Source organism: Poecile atricapillus, chromosome 1, assembly GCF_030490865.1.
Source record: "Poecile atricapillus isolate bPoeAtr1 chromosome 1, bPoeAtr1.hap1, whole genome shotgun sequence".
NCBI classification, from domain to species: Eukaryota; Metazoa; Chordata; class Aves; order Passeriformes; family Paridae; genus Poecile; species Poecile atricapillus.
The window spans coordinates 130752086-130772589 of NC_081249.1; the positions used below are offsets into that span (position 1 = coordinate 130752086).

General features: G+C 36.4%; 1 protein-coding gene across 2 annotated transcripts in view; it reads left to right on the forward strand.

Moving 5' to 3' along the window:
* Positions 1–20504, forward strand: part of LUZP2 (leucine zipper protein 2) — a 195547-nt gene that overhangs the window by 155140 nt on the left and 19903 nt on the right. Inside the window, exons 8-9 of one of the 2 annotated variants that reach the window (XM_058843627.1) lie at positions 3637–3711; positions 8088–8252. In XM_058843627.1, coding sequence (XP_058699610.1) covers positions 3637–3711; positions 8088–8252 — 240 coding nt within the window. The remainder of the gene's footprint in view (positions 1–3636; positions 3712–8087; positions 8253–20504) is intronic. The other variant, XM_058843636.1, reaches the window with a different exon arrangement.

The following is a 20504-nucleotide window of genomic DNA, read 5'->3' on the forward strand; positions in this document are numbered from 1 at the left end:
TACTTGAACATTCAAAGTCATTATTCCAAAGATATGTAGGCTAATATGTTAGCCTGATGTGATTCATAATAAGTAAAGGTAAGTATATTCATTTAAGTGAGTTAGAAAAGTGTACTTCACTGGCAGTAATTTCTCAGTGAACACTCTCAGAGAATGAAGTAAGATGTTTTTCACAGAAAGGGAATGTTTTTTGTTTGAAGGGACCTTAAACATCATCTAGTTTCAACTCCCTCCAGCATGGGCAGTGACACTTTCCACTGGACCAGGTTGCTCAAATCCCCATCCAACCTGACTTTGAACACTTCCAGTGATGGAGCATACACAGCTTCTCTGGGCAGCCAGGGGCAATGCCTCAACACCCTTACAGTAAAGAAAAGAACAGAAAGTACATTTCTTCCTAATATCAAATCTAAACCTATCCTCTTTCAGATTAAAACCTCTTGTCTTATCACTCCATGTCCTCGTAAAAAGTCCCTTTCCAGATTTCCTGTAGGCATCCTTTAGGCATTGGAGGGCTTCTGTTTATCTCAGTGCTTCCTGTCAAACACCTCATTCTATAAGAATACCTAAAAGAAATTTAATGCTTTTTAAATTCTTCCAGGCTAGTCTTTTTAAAGACTCTTTGCAGCTTATTAGAATTTGGCTTCTGTAGTCCTATTGGTGTCTGTCCTTTTATTTTCTTCAGTATCAAAGATCAAAGCTGTGTTAGTTCACTTAGGCTCCTAAAAACCTTCTAATTTGCAGCAGCAATGAAACTATTGCAATATGAATTTAGCCTTGAGAGACAAAAGTTTTCAGAAAAAGAATCTGATTATTCAGCAGATTTGGTACTAAGATGTAAATAACTACCACTGCTTTCAAGTGAATAGTTCATCAAAACACATTTTTAATGCCAGAATTTTATTCTTACTTGGTATCATTTGGATTGATATCACTGAGCTATTTGCTCAATATTCTGTGAAATGAAATAAATATACATGAACATTACAAAAAAATTTAGACTACCAACATATAAAAATATTATAAAAAATGAGAAAAAAGTCTTGGTAAATGATGTATTCAGAAGACCTTCACTAATATATTTGAAACCTGTTCTTTGGAAGAATAACTTTTCACCATAAACCACAAATGTTTTCCCATATGTGAACAGTATTATTACAACATAGTAATTCTTTGTCACAGAAGATATCTATTAAAGAACTTAAGTACTTTTCCTCCAACTTGATTTTTGATATGGAAGCAGTTTCATTGTGTTCAGTGTGTTATATAGCACCAGACATTTCCCTGCAAGGAAGAAAATGGTAGTCACTTCTAACCACCATTACCTGCTTTCCATCAACTACCCAGATTTTCAGATGCCTATCTAATACATGTGTTGAAGGAAACCAGACACCCTCTAATTCATAACTGTAGTTGTGGTTTTCCGCTGATTTACACTGTAACACTGATGGGGCTGAAGGGTGATGTTGCCTAGTTGTATGGGCCTCACCATCTTCCATCTGATTTTAATTCTTCAGCAATGCACACTATCAGAGATGCCATCCTAGCCTCACATTTGTCATGTGTAATATCCTTCTTAGTGGCAATTCAAATTATACAGTTAAACATATTATATCTATATTATACATTATACAGTTTTTCAAATCTTGTTTCTCTTTATTTGGGAATGTATTAATTTGTATAGCTGTACTGTAAAATAATAAGTAACAATATAAAAATGTCAATAATGTGAGAAATTCCTTGGTTTAGTTTTATGGTAAGTGTCTCTGCATCACATAGGGTCAATGTTCAGTCTTTCAAATATTGTCTGTGGCCATGTTTATTGTGAGTGATATTGTATCCCGTATTTAGGAAAAAACCAAAAAAGTTACTGAATTCTAGCAATTTCTTGTTTCTTAGTAATTTTTTTTCTCTAGTAAACCAGTGATAAGTCCACTTAAATTCTGCAAACTGCTAAAATGGAAGGATTATTTCTGTAGTGGATTCTCTGTTGCCAGACTAAAGGACACCAATGGTGTATTATGTATATTATGACAGAGACTGTTATTAGCTGTAAGAAATGTGATGCGGTGGAAATTATGGACTGCAATTCACAAGAGACTTTGCCACACCTGAACAAACAGCTGACTTCCGCTTTGAAGCAAGTTTGGTTTTGACTTATGGAACTGTGACTATGGTGATAAATCTGAAGATAAATGCTTAATCCTGTTTTAAAATGCAACTAAGTAGTTCTTTACGTGAGTTGGGAACTGAAAATTCCAGGCTTTTAACATTTAATTTGGCAGTACAACCAATGCCTAATGCTAATAAACATCACATTAGCTGTCTGCTGAGGACTATAGGCTTGCCTAAACTCATCACCTCATCTATGACATGTGCTGGAAGGACTGTCATTACCCCAGCAGAGACCAGGTTAACCACTTTTATAGGATTTACGCTAAACAGCATTTATGTAGTGTAGCTATCCATTAAGCTACACTAGAATCAGCAGAGTGCAGGTGATCTTGAAAAGTGTGTCAAGAAAAAAATCTCTGGCTGGGGTTCAGCTCCAGAAAACAGGAAGCAGAGGATGGTGTTGAGGGGAAATGTACTTACAAATATTGGGTTGAAATAAAAATGTGTTGCTCTTTATCCAAGAAATGAGAATTTTATCCAATTATTCTGCATGTACAAAATGTATATTTACTTAATCAGAATTTCAGAGAGAAAAGATAACTGACTAGTCCAGTGTCCTTCTCTATGGCTCCCTTTTCAAACAAGGAAAACAATGACTAGGCTGGTTTTTTTGCAAGTACAACAGCAAAAGAATCCTTATTCATTTTGGTTGCATGTACTGTGTTATTAATGACAAGGCTGACAATCGCACGAATCTGGGACCTCCTGTTTCCCTGAAAAAGAAAATTCTTGCAGAGAATGTATTTCCTTCAAGCAATCTCCTCCTATGGAAGGAGACAGAAAATAATTATCTTTATTTACAGACATTTAAAAGCATATTTTGAAACCCTGCACTCCATCCATGACATATATAGAGCCAGAAGTCCTTCCACTCAGGGTGCAGGCCACTTGCCTGATCCTGACTTCAAACATAAGTCTCCCAAAATGCTTTCCCACTATGCAGTTGCATAGCTAGCCATTCTTGTGAATTTCCCTTTTATATTTTCAGGAAAAGAAATGGAGGAAAAAAAATCTGGAGTTACCTCCTTGTATACTAGTAGATAGTATATTTTCATAAGGCATGCAAGAATGTTTGGGTGTTTTCTAATTTGTCTTTTTAGGCCATATTACCTTAATGTTGGCATCTCAATGTTTAAAACTACAAAATAATGTTCAAATTGTACTCACAAGTCAAATAAACAAAATAATTAAAAGAATTTGAATGCCTTGAATTTTCCAGAAGGATATTATGGCATAATATTAAATATTTTATAGTACAGAATTAATTTTGTTATTGACATTGAATTTTTATAAACTTGCATTTACATCAATGGTGCACATTTGACCATATTTTTTTTCCCCTCAGGAAAAGGAAATATGACCCAACCTATATATATTACCTGTAAAATTTATATTCTTTCCCCACTCGCATGAAAAAAATGCATTGCAGATTGCATCAGCTTTTTTTCTTGATTCCCACAGGCACAACAGCTAACAGATCTGGAGCAAAAACTATCAGTTGCAAAAGACAAATTGGAAAATGCAGCCCTTGACAAAGTAAGAAGTGAAATGTAATATAAGCATGTTTACCTCTATCAGCTGTGGTTGTTTTGGTGTAATTTGACAAAAACAAATGAAAGCCTTGCAGTTATTTAGATGCATACTAAATTGCATCTGAATTGTATCTGGGAGTGATGCTACTGAAATCAGTGGAGCTAATTATGGTACATGAAATTAAGCACATCTGCAAAGTTATTTAAGAAGAGGATGGTCAAATTAGAAAATAAAACAGATGAAAAAAATTTACACTGATTTTTAGTACATTTAGATGTTTATTTAATCATAATTTGTGCTGACAATAGACTTAGTGTCTCTCATAAGTTCATTTACACTAGAGCACTTTTCTATTTCCCATCATGGACCCTTAGAATGCTTACAAATTTGGCATTACCAGGCCCCAAATATCAAGAATAGTGTAGCCAGTAGGACTAGGAAAGTGGTTGTCCGCCTGTAAGGCCACATCTCACAGTGTTCAGTTTTAGGCCGTTCGCTTAAAAAATTACATTTTAGTGCTGGAGTGAGTTCAGAGAAGGGCAACAAAGCAGGTGAAGGGACTAGAAAGCATGTCTTCTGAGGAGCATCTGAGGGAACTGGTGTTGTTTAGTCTAAAGAAGAGAAGGCTCATAATCTTTGCTCTCTACAGCTGTCTGAAAGGAAGCCGTCATTAGGCAGGGATTGGTTTCTTCTGCCATGTCTCAAATGAAAGGATGAGAGGAAATAACCTTAAATTCTGCCAGGGGAGGTTCAGATTAGAAATTAGAAATTTTATTTTCGCTGCAGAAGTGGTTAGGCATTGGAGTAAGCTGCCAACTATTAACAAAGTCAATACTGAATTATGCTAGCCATAGGATGAAAACAAATTTACTTGTTCTTCTTTTACCTTTGGAATGGCAAAATTGGAATGGCTGCAGCCAAGGCAGAATGAGCACTGGATGGCAGGATTGAGAGCTGAGATGATGAAAAATTATTCAGAGAAATTTCTGGATGAGAGGAAAGTGATTTCAGATTGGTGTGATCTGTAGGAAGCACTACAGGTCATATAGGACTGGATTGACTAAGTCCATATCGTCATGCAAAATTAGACAGTCTGCTACCTCTGCCCATTTAACCATAACAAATGGTGATTTATGCTGTCTGTACAGTCACTAACTTGGAAAATTCATATTAAAGACATGTTACATGAGAAGAAGTATGCTAGTATCTTCTCTTGTCAATTAGAAAATAAAGGGTCCCTGAATCAAAGGGATAAAGTAATCTTTTCCCTTTTACTCTGTCATTAGTTTAGAGATATATCATCTGGCTACACACATCTTAAGCAAAAGACATTCAATTTTCTCTGTTTGCAAGCAAATTTCATTCTGCGGGAGACTAAAATATTAATGGTTAATGACTCAAAACAATAGGCCCTTTGGGCTATTAGCAGGGTGTTTTCCTGGGACTGGGTTTACGCCCCCAGACTGAGGTAGAGAGGAGAGTTTCTGGGTGTGTGATGGCAAAACCTCTGATCCACATAAGACATAAGGGGGGTGAGCACCCACCACCAAGAGACTACAAACTGGGCTTTGGGCCAGATAAGGGAAGGGCCTGACAAGAAGCAAACCCCGTGGAAGTAGGATAGTGATTTTTATTGTGCCAACGTCCTCCCTTACATAATTGGCTCAGCTGTAAAACTCCTCTCCCCGTGGAAAGTATGGGGACACTCACATTCACATGGGATATTTACTTAGAGGCTTGAGGGTATTCTTCCCTTCTGATGGGGCATAACTGGCTCAACTACACTGATGTGAGAGGAAGCCATCATGTCTTAGAAGGTGTAATAAACTGTCAAAGATGCCCAAAGTGTCCGCAGACTCTTTTCTGGGACCTTCCATCAGATGACTGTGCATTATCCACAATGTCGCACCAGAGAGTGCAAACTGCTCCCTCAAGAGAGGTACCCTGGGTGCTCCCGCATAAGCCTAAACATTGAATTCTATGTTTTGTGGGCTTTCCCTCATCTCCGAGGAAACAAGACTGTGAATAACACTTTTACCAAAGGACATTTAAATTGCAACAATCAAATCTCATAACTGAATCCATGGGTGATGATATCTTTCCTTGCCTTTCCTTGCCTTTCCTTGCCTTTCCTTGCCTTTCCTTGCCTTTCCTTGCCTTTCCTCGCCTCGCCTCGCCTCGCCTCGCCTCGCCTCGCCTCGCCTCGCCTCGCCTCCCCTCCCCTCCCCTCCCCTCCCCTCCCCTCCCCTCCCCTCCCCTCCCCTCCCCTCCCCTCCCCTCCCCTCCCCTCCCCTCCCCTCCCCTCCCCTCCCTTTCTATGGCTAATTTTTATCCTACTGTTGAAATACACTCTACTAACTGGCTTTGTTTGTTTTTTTAAGAAACACTAAGGTTTTTCCAGTTATGTGATACATTCCCTGCTTTCAGTTCAGGGAAAGTTTATCTGAGGTAAAACAGAATATTTGTCATGTTCTCAAAAGTATTTGCTAAGAAAATAAACTAAAATATGCTGTATGACTCGATCTTCTCGAGTGTGGCCCAGCTAGCTCAGTGATGAGGTTTCTCTTCACTCAGGTTTCGAGCCAGCATATGTTTGTGGGGTTCACTGATTTTCTTCAAGAATTCAAGTCTATAGAGCGAGTAAAGAAATCAGGGAGGGACTCTCTCTCTGGTTTGCATTCCACAGTTTATTTCTGTGAAGGGGAATCCAAAGGACGAGAGACAAAGGATTTGGGGTCTGGGGGTCTCTTTTAACAGGGTTTCTCGGAGGGAGGGAACATCAGACAGAGAACCAATTCTTTTTCTCAGTACATTTTACAAACTTTCTACAAATCAAGGTTACACACACCAAGATAAGAAATAACAGACACCAACTTCTTCAAATGCTCACAAAGGTGTAGGAGTATTCTCCACAGAGGGACAGAGGGGGAGAGGGGGGGGGCTTGGTTTCCCGGCAACACAGGGGGGAAAGAAAGGGAAGGCAAGGTAAGCATGCCCTCCCAGCTTCCATAGCTCAGAGGCATTCTGGGACAGGAAAAACAGAGTTACAAACTTCTGTGTTGGAAAGAAGGGTTCTCTTCTCCCAACCCCGTGCTTTCCTGGGCTAAAGAAACTTCGAGCAGCTGGAAATGCCAGCAGGGTCTTCTCTTTACTCTATCCAGCCTCTCGCTGTGGAACTGAGGAGAAAAACTTCAGTAACCATGGGAACTTGACTCCAGGTAAACGATTAGGAGAAAGAGAAGCTGGGGGGGAAATCACAACTAAAAGATGGGAAGAGATACATTTCAAGCTATCAACTACAACAGTATGCCATTGCTTAGGATTAATAGGACTATGAAATACTTTCGTATTTTATATGTAACATTTCACATACTTGATATATAGTGTGCAATGATACATACACGTTTTCCACCATATATACATACATTTTCCACCAGCTTTTGCCATGGTATACCTTGATTTATGTACCTTTAAAAAATCTTTGATGACTGAAACGTGAGCATATTCTGTATTTACAGGTGTATTTTTAATAAAAAGAAAAAAAACCTAGGTGTTTTTTTAAATGTCAAATGCTGCTAACTCCCCTTGAAGTGGGTGTAAGAATTTATGCAATGGCTAACATCTGACATGTGTCTTGCTTTGATGAAACAAAGATTTAAAATATGATTTCCTCACTTCTGTATTTATCTCATTGTTCTTGCTCTCTCCGCTTACTTCAATTACAGACTTCTATTTCCATTTGTATATCTATCTATGTTTCTGGGAGTAAAATACAAATGTTCTAACATGAGTTGCAAGTGTGTCACCACTTAGAAGTTTTATTTTGGTCTAATGGGCAGTAGTGGGTCTGGATAAATATATGCTTAACTGTTAAAAATATCTAATTTTTTTACTATGACGCAGAAGTATAGTATGCTCATGAGAGAAGCCATCTTACTTGGATTAAAATCTATCTGTAATGTGGAAAAATACAAATTATTTGAAATGTTATAGACAAAATTCCATGCCAAGTCTGGTCTTGCAATACTTATGAGTTCTCTGTAGATATTATACATAAAAGGCTGAACACTGCAGGATATTTTGTAATTTGCATTTTTCTTCTCAGAAAAAGATTAAATTTAAGTATTATTTGCAATAATCAATGTGGATAAAACTGCATGAAGGGATGAGAAGAGCATGCAGTGACTTCCTAGGCAGTTTGGTGTCTAATGTACGGTAACCTAATCACAGAAGAATACTGCTTTAGACAGTCTTACTTCCTTCCATCAGTAAGAAAAAGCAGCAGCTACTCCTGTTTGCTTTAATACAGGTGGAGAAAGTAAGCAGTTGTGTTCATCATAGTACATCTTAGAGAACTGATAGTTTCTAATTTTCCCCAGGAGTCACAGCTGAAAGCTCTGAAGGAGACTGTGCAGCTTTGCTTGTCTTCTGTTCTGCGCAATCAGCCTCCAACAATGAATCTAATCTCTTCAAAACCCCCTGATAAGCTGAATTCCTCAAATACAAAGAGCTCCAAAGTTCCATTTCAAGTGACAAGTACCAAGGTATGATTTCTGTCTTGGGTGGGGATTTTTTAACATCTTCGAAAGTTTGTCCAAAAGGGCTTCATACTGAAACTAAGTAGGAATTTAAAATCATTGGAAGATTAGGACAAATTTTGAGGATAATTCTAAGGCTGTTTCTGATGTCAATAAATTGTTTTCTCAGTTGGGAAGCCGCTACGTTTTACTGAGTAACAAAATTCTATCACTTGACAAATGGATTATGTCTGCACAACAAATCTACAATGAAGATGGATTTGCATTTAAAATAAATGGGGGTGCTAATTCATAGGATCATTTACCTGTCAGGCACTGATAATGAGTTTGTGGTAATACAGCGCTAAACAGTAATTTGGAGCTTGCTTATCATGGTTTCTTTCAATGGAAAAAAAATTATATAAAAACTATAAAATAATCCAGGACACCCAAATCAAAATTGCCAAAATGGATCAATGAATTTGAAAATAGGCCATAGGGAATATTCCAGTCTTGCAACATGAGAAGGGCAGTTTCAGAGAAAGCAGGAGGAAAAAAAAGATGAAATGTGTTTTGAGTCAATAGATTCAAACATTAAAATACCGTCAAGATTTACAGTGATTAACAACTGTCCTAGTAATTTTCATCTCCAGTGCTGCATTTTGCTCCTGAATTCAACTGATACAATAGATAGATCTAAAGAAATCTGTAATTTCAGTGAAAGGAAGGAAAGGACACTTCAATGTCCTCCTTTCATTCCAAAACTGAAATAAAAATAGGAATTTCTAACTCATAGCAAATTTATAATTTGTATATGGCAGTTGTTTGTATTCAGTCTTAGTGCACAGGCTGAAGCCAAAAATTAGTAATCTTTCTATATGTAATTGAAATTAAAATACAATTTTGGAAAGCAGAAGATAATTATAAAACTGGATATCTCATCCCTACTCTTAAAATTATGATTGTTGATTCCTTAATAACTGTTTTACAGAAAGAAACAATCATTGCCAAAAATTATTACCTCTGGGAAAAAAGCAGTGTGTTAATTAGTAGCAGCACATGGGTATGAATGATAGTGTTCTTGTAGATTAAGCTCACTGGATCTGTGTTGTATAGGACAGCAGACTTTTCTTTCATAGGTCATGCAAACTCAAAAGCACTTTGGGATCTCAGGAGCATATTGTTCCTAATTAATGTGGCTGTAAAATTGTTTATCTTGCTCTTACTGTTCTTGTCTTCAGTTTGGAAGTGTTCATGCCTCTGTCATGAGAGCAGAGAAGTACTGAAGGATAAGGGCCAGCTAGACATTATGTCTGTGTTTAAAACTGATCTAGGGTCAGAGCCTTTGGAGAATTTGAGGTCTCCTTCATGTTATAGATAGGGAACATGAGAATAGAGAATAGAGATTAGAATTAGGTTTTTGATATTTGACTGAAATAGAGAGTACTCTTCCTTCTTTTTTTTTTCCAAATGACCATAATAGATTTTGTGTTTAGTGTAATTGGTAAAATATGTCAGTACTTCTGTGCTATAGCCTTTTGAGAAACCAGCCTTTAGTTCTCTGTATCCAGAAGTGCTTGAATAAGTTAAAATGACTCTTAATAGGCAGTTCTCATATTTCTCTGCACTTGGTATATGCCATGAAAATGTCTGAAAGAATAATGGTCTGTAAACCTCTTCTTCCACACATTGACACCTCATTATTAAAAATATGTGTGTTATTTGTGATTATAAAACTAATGAAATCTGCTTCTGTGAATCAAGTTGTTAAAGAATCATAGTCAGTCATGCTGTGCACTCAAGATAGGTGTTTTTCTATTATGATACCCTTTCTTATAGATCTTCTCCTTGGCTTTTTTTTCTCTGTGACAAACATCAATTAACTCTTAAATACAGATGTATAGCCCTCTTTTTCATTATCATTAGATTTGCATAAATATTTTGATATTTCAGGCTAGTTTTTGGGGGGAATATAAATGTATGGGATGATTTAGATGTATTTTACATAAAAGTGGGAACTTAAGATGAGCAGCACTTACAATCCTGTCCTGTCTCATAAGCAGCACTTTCACCATCAGGTAACAAATGAAAATTTGTCTGGTAAATATTTTAAGATATTCTCATCCAGCCTAAAAATTTATTTCTAAAATGTCAAACTTACTTTAAATCTATGGAAGGATAAATCATTCAGTGTGTAATAGCTGTATCACTTGGGGACAATTTCCCTGGGCGGGGGGGGGGGGTGGGGGGGGGGTGGGGGTATGCTTCCTTATTAAAAAAAGAAGTTCAAAATTAGTAGGTTGTATGCTTGAATTCATTATTGGTAACCATAATACCTGACAGCTTGTTAGAGGTATTTATCACAAGAACCTGGTGTAGAAAGAATAACTAGGAAAGCAAGTTGCCACATTTCTTGAAAAGAAAGTACTTCATCATTTTGGTTTTTTAAGAGAATGTGATATGAAAAAGAATAAATCAGGTTTAAAAAATGTGTGCAAAGCAGTGCATTATTAAGTGCCCGAATCAGTGCAAAATAAAGTTGTTGTCCTGGATAGTTCATTAATCTGGAAAATTGTGTAGTGATGGGAAATGATTACATTTAAATGATAGGAAAAGTGATCTTAAAGTGATCAAAAGCAGTATAAATCTGAAGTATTATTTTTTTACATGTCTTAAATAAATATTTGCAATGTACAAGAATGTAAAATACAGAATTTACCATTGTAAATTTGCACTAATATTTCAATTTAAAGCCATTTTGCCTGTCATGGACTTGTCATAACAGGTACTGTTATGTGTACCTGGTACAATTTGTACTGGTGCCTAAAGTTGACATAGGTAAATGGATCTAGAGTGCTGTGCATACAAGCTTCAGTGACACAGCTAAAATAAAGCATAAGTAGAAGGCAGATAATTAATCCTGAACCATGAGGTTTTTAGCTTTCTGTATTATTGACAATTACTTTTATTATATAGTTTTGATACTTTGAGAAGGCTGACCTAGAACAGAGGCTAGAGAGAGTTAAGAATAAAGTAGGTATTTCTTGAAAGGCCTTAAAGGATACACCTTGAGTAGTACAAGAGCATGGCCAGGGCTACACCCAAGATAAACCTAAAAATGGTCACAAAAATGGATGACTAGTCACGAGGTCTCTACATTTTTATAAGTTTTGGTCCATCTGCATAACAGGTTTGTCCAATTACAGCTTCAGGTTATGAAGGTCCATCCTTCTTGTTTTCTCTCTTCAATCCACCACTGTCTATGCTTTTGGGCCTGAAACTTTTAATGATTGTCCCTGATATCAAGCTAGAAAAGGAATTGTTTTGTCTCCCTGCTCTGTGAAGAGAGCTTACTAACACTTAATATGAAGCTCAAAACTACACACCTAGGCAGCACAGAATATGAAAAATATGAAAGCTTAAACTTAAGGTATCAGTTTCTTTTTCACTGTAATGTCAATAATTATTCTATGTTCTGCCAGTGGAAAACACTTCCAAACTCCTTGACAGCTGGATCTATCTATGTTGTACCACCTTTCTTGCCTCATTCCCATTACAGAGGTGGTGATGAAAGAGAATAATGAAGACTGAAGAGGACTGAAACTCTGCTTTCCTTTTTATTCTCTAGACAAATGCTCAAGGACCTGGATACTTAAAGAGCCTACTTTATGCATGAAAAGCATACTACTGTGCTGCTAGTCATGGGAAGTGTGGGTTGGTGTAATCAGAGAATCAAAGCACTGGTAATGAAGACCTAGTGATGAATTTTCTGCACTTAGTCATGGCATGACAAAAAATCTCTGTGAATTTATATGGAGCTAGTGGAGAGATTGCATTCTTACTCCATTTCTATTAATTCCTCTTCCTGAGGAAGATTTATAAGGTTATTACACCTTACAAAAAGCAAAAAATTGTAATAATACCTTTGGCTGTGCTGCGTAAAGATAACCTGTGCTCCAAATACAACAAAATGAGCTGTGGGACATTAACGGCAAACCAAACTCAGAAGTGAAACAGAAGAAAATTCTATTTCATGTACCAAGGTTGAATACAAAAATCATGAGGAACACAGTGATTGATTGTTCCATGTATTCCTCAAATTAATTCCTTCTTTATAAACACCCTGCAGGTTTTGTGTATTTTGTGAACTGCACTATTCTAAGAGTGGAAATACACTTGAATTTCAAACTAAACAATAGCACCCATATGTACATTCAATATTGTACATAGCATAGGTTGAAAGACAACCTATGAATGACACATGACTGTGTGATTACTAAATGCAAAAAGCAAGCAGGGAACAGAGCCTGTGTGAAATGAAGTCATAGAGGCTTCTCACTCTGACCTGGGAAAGCATAAGAAGGAATCCAGACAGTCCTTGGTAAAGGACAAAAATTTGCAGGTGTTGTTTAGTCAAGGGGTGATGTTCCACTTAACCAATGATGGTGATGTGTACCTTTAATGACCAATGAGAGTTTCACCTCTTGGACCTTCTTGAACATGTGTATAAAAGAAGATTAAGAATAATAAACTTTGCTCTCTTGGACAATCAAGCTAAGGGAGTCAGTGTCATACTGCTTCGCCATTCCTAATATAGTGCCACATGAGTGTCCTTGTCTCAATGGAGAAAACACGGGCTGAATGGAATAATAACTATCCTTCTGTAGAAATGCATAGTACAGACTGAAAGGCCAACTACTACTGCATTATGAAAAGATTTAAAGATCTTGCAAGAAATTTAATCACTTTTGTGATTAAAAACTTCAGCAAGGAGTAATTTCTTTTGCCTCAGGTATATATTGCGAATATTCAGGACTCCAGCATATATTACTGAGTGAAAAAATTCAGAAAAGTTCAAGTACTGTGTGCCATCCTCCTTTTCTTTGGAAATAATTCTCTCATTCCTCATCAAAGTAAGCTTGGGGAACTTTATATCTTTGTATAGACTAAAAAGAGTTCTTGTGGGACCAAGGAGAAGAGCTTGTGAGACTTTTCAGAGAAGGTACAAGTCTGGAAAGATTGTCAAGACCAGGGTAGACTCTGAAGAGCATTTTGAAATGGCCATGTAGGAAATTAGAAGGCTGAGTTTTCTGGTTTGGTACAGAAAAAAATGTATTTAGGTAAAATTTAATCTCACTGTTATTCTGAGTACATAAATATTGAATATCTATTACAAATGCAGAGCAAGGTTGCTGAAAAAATAGGATCATCACAGGGTCATGATTCTTAGATTCTTCAGTAATTTGATTGGGGGGGGGGGTTGAATTTGGTTTTGTATAAAGGATATATGATTTAACTAATGTGGTGGGTTTTAGCGCTGGCTAAAATCACCAGGGCACTTACTCAGTTCTTGCTGTGAGATATGGATTAGGAGAAGGGCAAAACAGGCTCCAAACTTAAAAGTTTTGACAGAATATTTTTAGGCTCTTGTTCTTACTTACTTCATATACAAAAGTAGAAATTGTTAATTGAAATATTTATATAAAATAATAGGATTATATTAGTTTATTATTTGTACTAAATCAGTCATACAATGTCCATATCACACATAATATTAGGGTATTTTAATTACAAAATTGACTAAAATTTTGAAAAAATAAATACAGTTATATGTGTACATTTCTTCAAAATACACAAGTACATTTTGAAGGAATGAAAAAAAGTGTGAAATGTTTGACTCAGTCCTTAAATTAAGATTTAACAAAGTTTTCATAGCTAGGAAATTGAAAAATTAACCATCTGAAAGACCCGAGATACAATTTATCATACTATTCCATGAAGGTTCTGACCACTGGACCAAAGCAAGAACCTGTGAAAAATTACTACTGTACTGGTCAACAGTGAACTGAACATAAGCCAGCAGTGTGCCCAGGTGGCCAGGAAGGCCAATGGCATCCTGGACTGTATCACGAATAGTGTGGCCAGCCGGACCAAGGGAAGTCATTCTTCCCCTGTACTTTGCACTGGTGTCCAAGTACCTTAAGTACTGTGTCCAGTTCTGGGCCCCTCAGTTTAGGAAAGACGTTGACATGTCCAAACATGTCTTAGAGGAGGGCAACAAGGCTGGTGAAGAGCTTGGAACACAAGTCCTATGAAGAATGGCTGAGGGAGCTGGGCTTGTTTAGCCTGGGAAAAAAGGAGGCTCGGGGGAGACCTTATCACTCTTTCCAACTCTCTACAACTACCTGAAGGGAGTTGTCACATGAGGGTTGGTCTCAGCGAACCACTGACAGAACAAGAGAATGCAGTCTTAAGCTGCACCAGTAGAAGTTTACGCTGAACATTAGGAAAAAATTCACTTGAAGAGTGATTGGGCACCAGAATCATCTGTCCAGGGAGGTGGTGGAGTCACCATCCCTGGAGGTGTTTAAAAAAAAACCTGACACAGCACTCAGGGGCATGGTTTAGTTGATAAGGTGGTGTTAGGTGATAAGTTGGATTTGATAATCTCAAAGGTTTTTTCCAACCTAGTTAATTATGTGATTCTGTGATTCTGTAATTGGGGTTATTATTTGGAAATAGTTTCATGCTCACAATTGGGGGAAAAAATAACATGTAATGTCATAACTTGATCAGAAGAAAAACCTGAAAGGCACAAAATATTATCTATGTGGCTTTATGTTAGATACATAATATATAAAACATATAGTTATAGTGCTTGGGGACTTGGTATAGTAGTGGATCTGGCAGTATTAGGTAATGGTTGGACTTACCTTAGAGGTCTTTTCCAACCTCAGTTTTCCTATGTTTCCATCTATGGTCAGCTATAAGCAAACAGCAGAAGCATTGAGGGCAGTGTATAGATTTGTGCTCCATCAAAGTCTTAGGAGTCAGCTGCTGGTACCTCAGAATTTATCAACTTTTGTTGCCTCCAACTTTGCTTCTGCCACAGTTAATGATATCACCAAAACCTTCAGTTTCAGGGGCCTGCAGATCATTGTGTTCAACTGGGATTAGAAAACCAATTAAAAAGAGAAAAAGGCAATTACTAAATGTAGACTCAGACACATTTTGTACAATGCAGTAATAACATGTAATCATATAACCCTTTCTTAATGCATAAACATTAGAAGAATAAAATGGCATTGAAAAATTACACTATCCATTGTTTTAGGATTTAATTTTAAAGACAAAGGAATACATGTCTCCTAAGATACTTACTGCAGAAATCTCAGGTACTCTGAGTGTCCGTAAGCCTAATGGAGCAAAAATTTTGCTTTTAAATAGTTAGAAGGTAATTTAATTACAGAAGCATGACTACCATGACTTATTTATTCATATAAGTCTCTCCTATTCTGCTTTTGACAGCTACCTTTGGGCTAATAGAGTTTTATTCTCATTACGATCATCTAGACAGCAGCTATAATCCTGTATTAATATTAATGGTGGTTCACAAGGTTATGGCAACTCTTGCTTGTATCTTTTATTTCTGGAATTTACATTAGATTATCTTTTTGCTGTTGCTTCATAAAGATTCCACAGAACTTTTTCTACAGACCTTTTTCTTCTGTTCCTAATTTTTAATAAATTTTTATTACATGCCGGAAACATGTTTAACACCAGAGACCATGAGATTGAAAGCTACAGCTCTTGGGGTTTATTACTTACTCTGCAGAATGTACATTAGTACATTATATTGATAGTAAATTAGGTTTAGAGAATTTTTTCCCAACTGAATACAATCAAGGAAAATTGGAAAAAAGCACCTGGTATATTTTATTTAGTCTGTAACACCCCCCACAAAAAACCCCAAAACAAGCAATATCCTTTTCTTTCAAGTTTTAATGCCATAATCTTTAATATCATTTCATTAACTATTTGAGTTCACTCCTCTTTGCAGAGTGTAAATAGCTGGAGTGGCCCATTACCCCAGGGTTCAACTCTGAAAGTAGCAATGTGCTAACGGATTAAAAGGTAACTGTTAATTTTTTAGTGCTACACCTTATTGTGGCTGTAAACTGCAGATCTGTTTGCCTGTAAATGAAAATTACTCCATAGCCTCACTCCAGATATCCTTTTTTAATTACAATCTTTACCTGTCAGATGTTTCAATCAAGTCTCCCGTAATCTAGTATATAATATGTCTCAAAATACTGTGGATTACTGCTTGACAGTGGTTGAAAATGTATATGTATATACAAAATATAATTTTTTTAAGGAACATTTTAAATAATATAAAAATCCAGATTGTTAGGTATGGTGAATGGTCACACATGGATCTTTGGATTAGCATCTACAGCATGCATCCAGCTTCCCTAATTTTGCTTTGGTCTAAAGCCACGACCTCAAACTATAGAAGCCTCAAGCTTACTGTGATACTCATCTGATTTCTGGACAAGCTTATTTGTCTTTTTCTCTTTCAGAAACAGAGAAAGAGAAGACCCCTTAATTGCTTTTCAGGTGTTATTATTTTAGACATATCTTTCCTCACTTACTCACATCAAGTTGGGTTTTTTTAATGTTTCTTTTTTTTTTTGCCTGGTGACAGTCAGTGATGATTGGTAAAATGTACATTATTTCTAATTTTAGATGAAGTTGCATTTAGCAGAAAAATAATAATATACTTTTCCTCTTTTGACTTTCCCAGATGATGTGTTTGTTACATGTTCTGTTAAAAAATATGTGCATGTCAGCAATGACAATAAAACTGAATTTGTCTCTTTTATTAAATCCTATTTTTCTCATATATTTTGAAAGACAGTAGTCCATATCTCTGTTGGTTGAGCTGTTGTCATGTTATTATATTGTCAGGTAATCTTTTATAAGAGCAAGTGGTTAAAAAGGGACTTAAATAAACAGGCAAGTAGAGGGTTTTTTTAAAAAAGTTTCCTTTACCATACTTAAATCAATAAGAAAGCCTCTTTTAAAGCAGAATTGGGGAAGAAAAATCAACACCTTAAGGGAAAAGTGACCCCATTTATGGAATTCAGGTCATGATTCAGAAGGGTTCCAGCTTCACCAAGTTGGTCTTCCTAGGGTCTGTACTTCATCCAGGGTTGAGCATCTTTGGCTTTGTCTTCCTGAAAATACAGATGTTCGTGTCTGTGACTGTAACTTGAATAGCTGTTTCGTTCATTTGAGAAGATTGTAATTGCCTATAAAGCGTATTCTGATGGTCTGTATTATTGCTGCTCTGAGTGTAAGTAATGTTATGCAGTGTTCATTAGCCCATAGATAATTGCTTTTTCCTTTGTGATGACTACAGAAAATCAAGAGTGTTGTTGAAGGAATGTGGTTATTTGGTGATTTCAGTTTCTTAGTATTATAACATCAACCTCCCCCACACAACTGAAGATGCTAAGTATCTTAATAATTATAGAAAAGAAAGTTCCTTTCCCTACAGTAAAGGATGAAGGCTGTTTTTTTTAAGATTTTAGAAGTGGTGGAAAAATGAAGCAGAAGCTATATTTATACATGTAGTTTATATATATATATATTTGCAAAAGGATATAACCATATCTCTAGCAATCTAGCTAAATTTAATTAATTAATTAAATTTTGTAGCTTTGCATCTACAAAATGCTCAATATTTGAACTTACCCGCTGCATAAGAAAAAATAATGTAAAAATGTAGCTTTTAAAACTTAATAAGGGAATGTGAAATTATAGATTTGGATATAATCTAATCTAAGTAATTGACTTATAAAAATTAAAAAAAAACTTTTTCTCTGACAATATTTATTATATGCACGAGTAATCAACAAAACCATATGTATTTAAACCTAATTAATTCTATTTCCTTTTCTTTTTGTTTTAGCTACAGATAGGTTTAAAAAAGACATCTTGAGTTATGGCCAAGTAAATGGCTATTAGACAAAATCTGAAGTGAAATGATCCATATGAAGTGAGCTAACTGCATTCTGGCATTAGACATAAGTGTTCATGAGCAACTAAGCCACTATAAAAAAGGCTTGTTTTCTACCCCCAGTCTCTAATAACATGTTGGAGTAATATTTTGGCATCACTGATAGTTGCTTTATGCTGTGAATTTATATCATCATACATATTAAGGACAGAAGAAACCCCTGTGGACATCTTGTGTCACCTAGCATAATACTTGCCACAAAGATTTTCTATACAAATCTTGTTGTATACACCTTTAAAGTTTTATTCTACCAGTTTACCACCTGTATAAAAACTCCTAGATAATGCTTTCATCCATTACCTTAGTAGCAGAACTTCAGCAAAAAAGGAGCTATAAACATGTAACTCTGACCTTTCCTATTTCGCATGTTCAGATCAGTGTAACTGAAGTCCCGATTTTGCCTGGTCTTACACCGACATTCATTAGGGGGGAAAAAAAAAATTGAAAAGAGACTAAGGGTTCTGGGGTGACATTATGATGCTTGTATCCCCAGTCATCTGTTCTGTTTATGCTGGATATTAAGTTCTGCACCTTTGAGGCTGGCTCTGAGTGAAGTGGGGGAAGAAGAAACACGCAGTTTGTTTGCAGAAACTGCACTCACTTGCTCGCATACATCTCTGGACTGTGGTGTCTGCAGCACGGACAGACAGCGGGACAGAACTCTCCTTTGCTTTTAGTTCGTTTTTAGCTAGCTGAGGCAGAGAAGTTCCCCAGACTGTTTTTTTTTCATTTTTTCTTGGATCTGTTCAAACCTGCTCTGGACTGAAAACCCAGACAAACCCAGGGAGCTCACGCCTGTGGCCCACTGGGGCATGGGCCTCGGAACTTTCCAGCACCAGAGGGACTGATCAGAGACTGAGCAAGCTGAGCTACACCCCATGAAAAGGACTTTTCTGGATTTGCCAAACCAATTGGGGAAGGGGCTGCTGTAATTTGTTTTCTGGAGGGACTCCATTCGGAGATTTTCTGCCGGATTTGCCCTAAACCAGGACACTAAGTAACTCTGAAATCCAGTCAGTTAGACAGAATTCTAACCATTCCTTATTCTCTATTAACCTTAAGCATATTCTGGTTTTTACATACTAAAAAGCTGAACAGATAAATTTTACAGGACAGTAAATTTCTTTATAGAATAATTTAACATCTGATATTGTATCATCATTACTGACTATTCCTAGTGCCACCTGACTAATGGAAAACTGCTCAGACTATTCACTGAGTCTTCATAGAGGTATAGCGAACGTCCTTTCTTTCTGTCTTTAGCACACTTTTATAGGGTTCGACAGGGTTCACGGGGCTTAACAAGCTACTATTGGTTAATACCTATTGTTTGACATTCTTTTCCATGTACATAATGCCATTGTTTGTCTTTATTCTTGCTGTTCCAGGAGAGTTTCAAGGACAGTGCCCTTAGAATTATTGCCTGGATTGAAAGCTGGGTTGTGCAGACAGGCTTTTACTAAAATATCATGCCCTTGTTCTGCTAAAATATTCTCTACATCTGACTTTGCTTGTCCACCCCATTACTATTTATTATTTCAATATGTGAGTCAAGCTCTTTCCAAACACATGGAATGATGCAGTTATTTTTAACAGCCTGCATGGAAATGTCTTTCCCTGTCGAGCCAATGTATCATAACTGAATTCAGTGCAGCACTGGCAAATTACACACTGCTATGTAATCCAAGCAACAGCCCAAAATGATGAAGTAAAAGGACACATGAACGGTCAATTCAAAAAAACTTAGGCCAAAGTTGCTAGGAAGAATGTGATTAAAGAAAAAGTGTTGAAATGAACATGTTAGTAAACAGCATGTCCAATGGCTGCCTCTTTTCCCTTGTAAACCCTGCCAGCTCTTTATAATTAATATTGTCACTATCTTAATGAAATTTGAGTTTAGATTACCTTTCATTTTTCATATTTACCAGAGGAATCATTAAGGACAGAATCAAAAACAATGGAAAGATTTGAGAGGTAGAGATACTAAAATTTAAGGTCTTCTAATTATAGTCCTACATTTTATTTCATTTTCCTCGTTCAATTTAGATTTTTTAATGACAACTACCTGCTTATACTTCACTAATCACTTAATGAAAAGGGTCCTAGGACTACTATGTCATTACATGTATTTTGTAGAATGGCTTTAAAAACAATTTGTATTTATGGGAATACAAATATAGACCTTGAGGATTTGTAATTTGTCAAAGAAAATACACTTGCCTTCCAGAACAGAATTGCCAGAAGTTACAGACAATGGCATTCATCTTGGCTAACTTTATGTACAAGTACTAATGTGCTGTTTATTTAGGCAGCAGGACTGTTTAAATTTGGAAAGATGTGATAACATTCTAGTAGGAATTAATTTTTTTCAGTTTTAGTACACTTCAAATAATTACTATAACGGAACCAAGAGC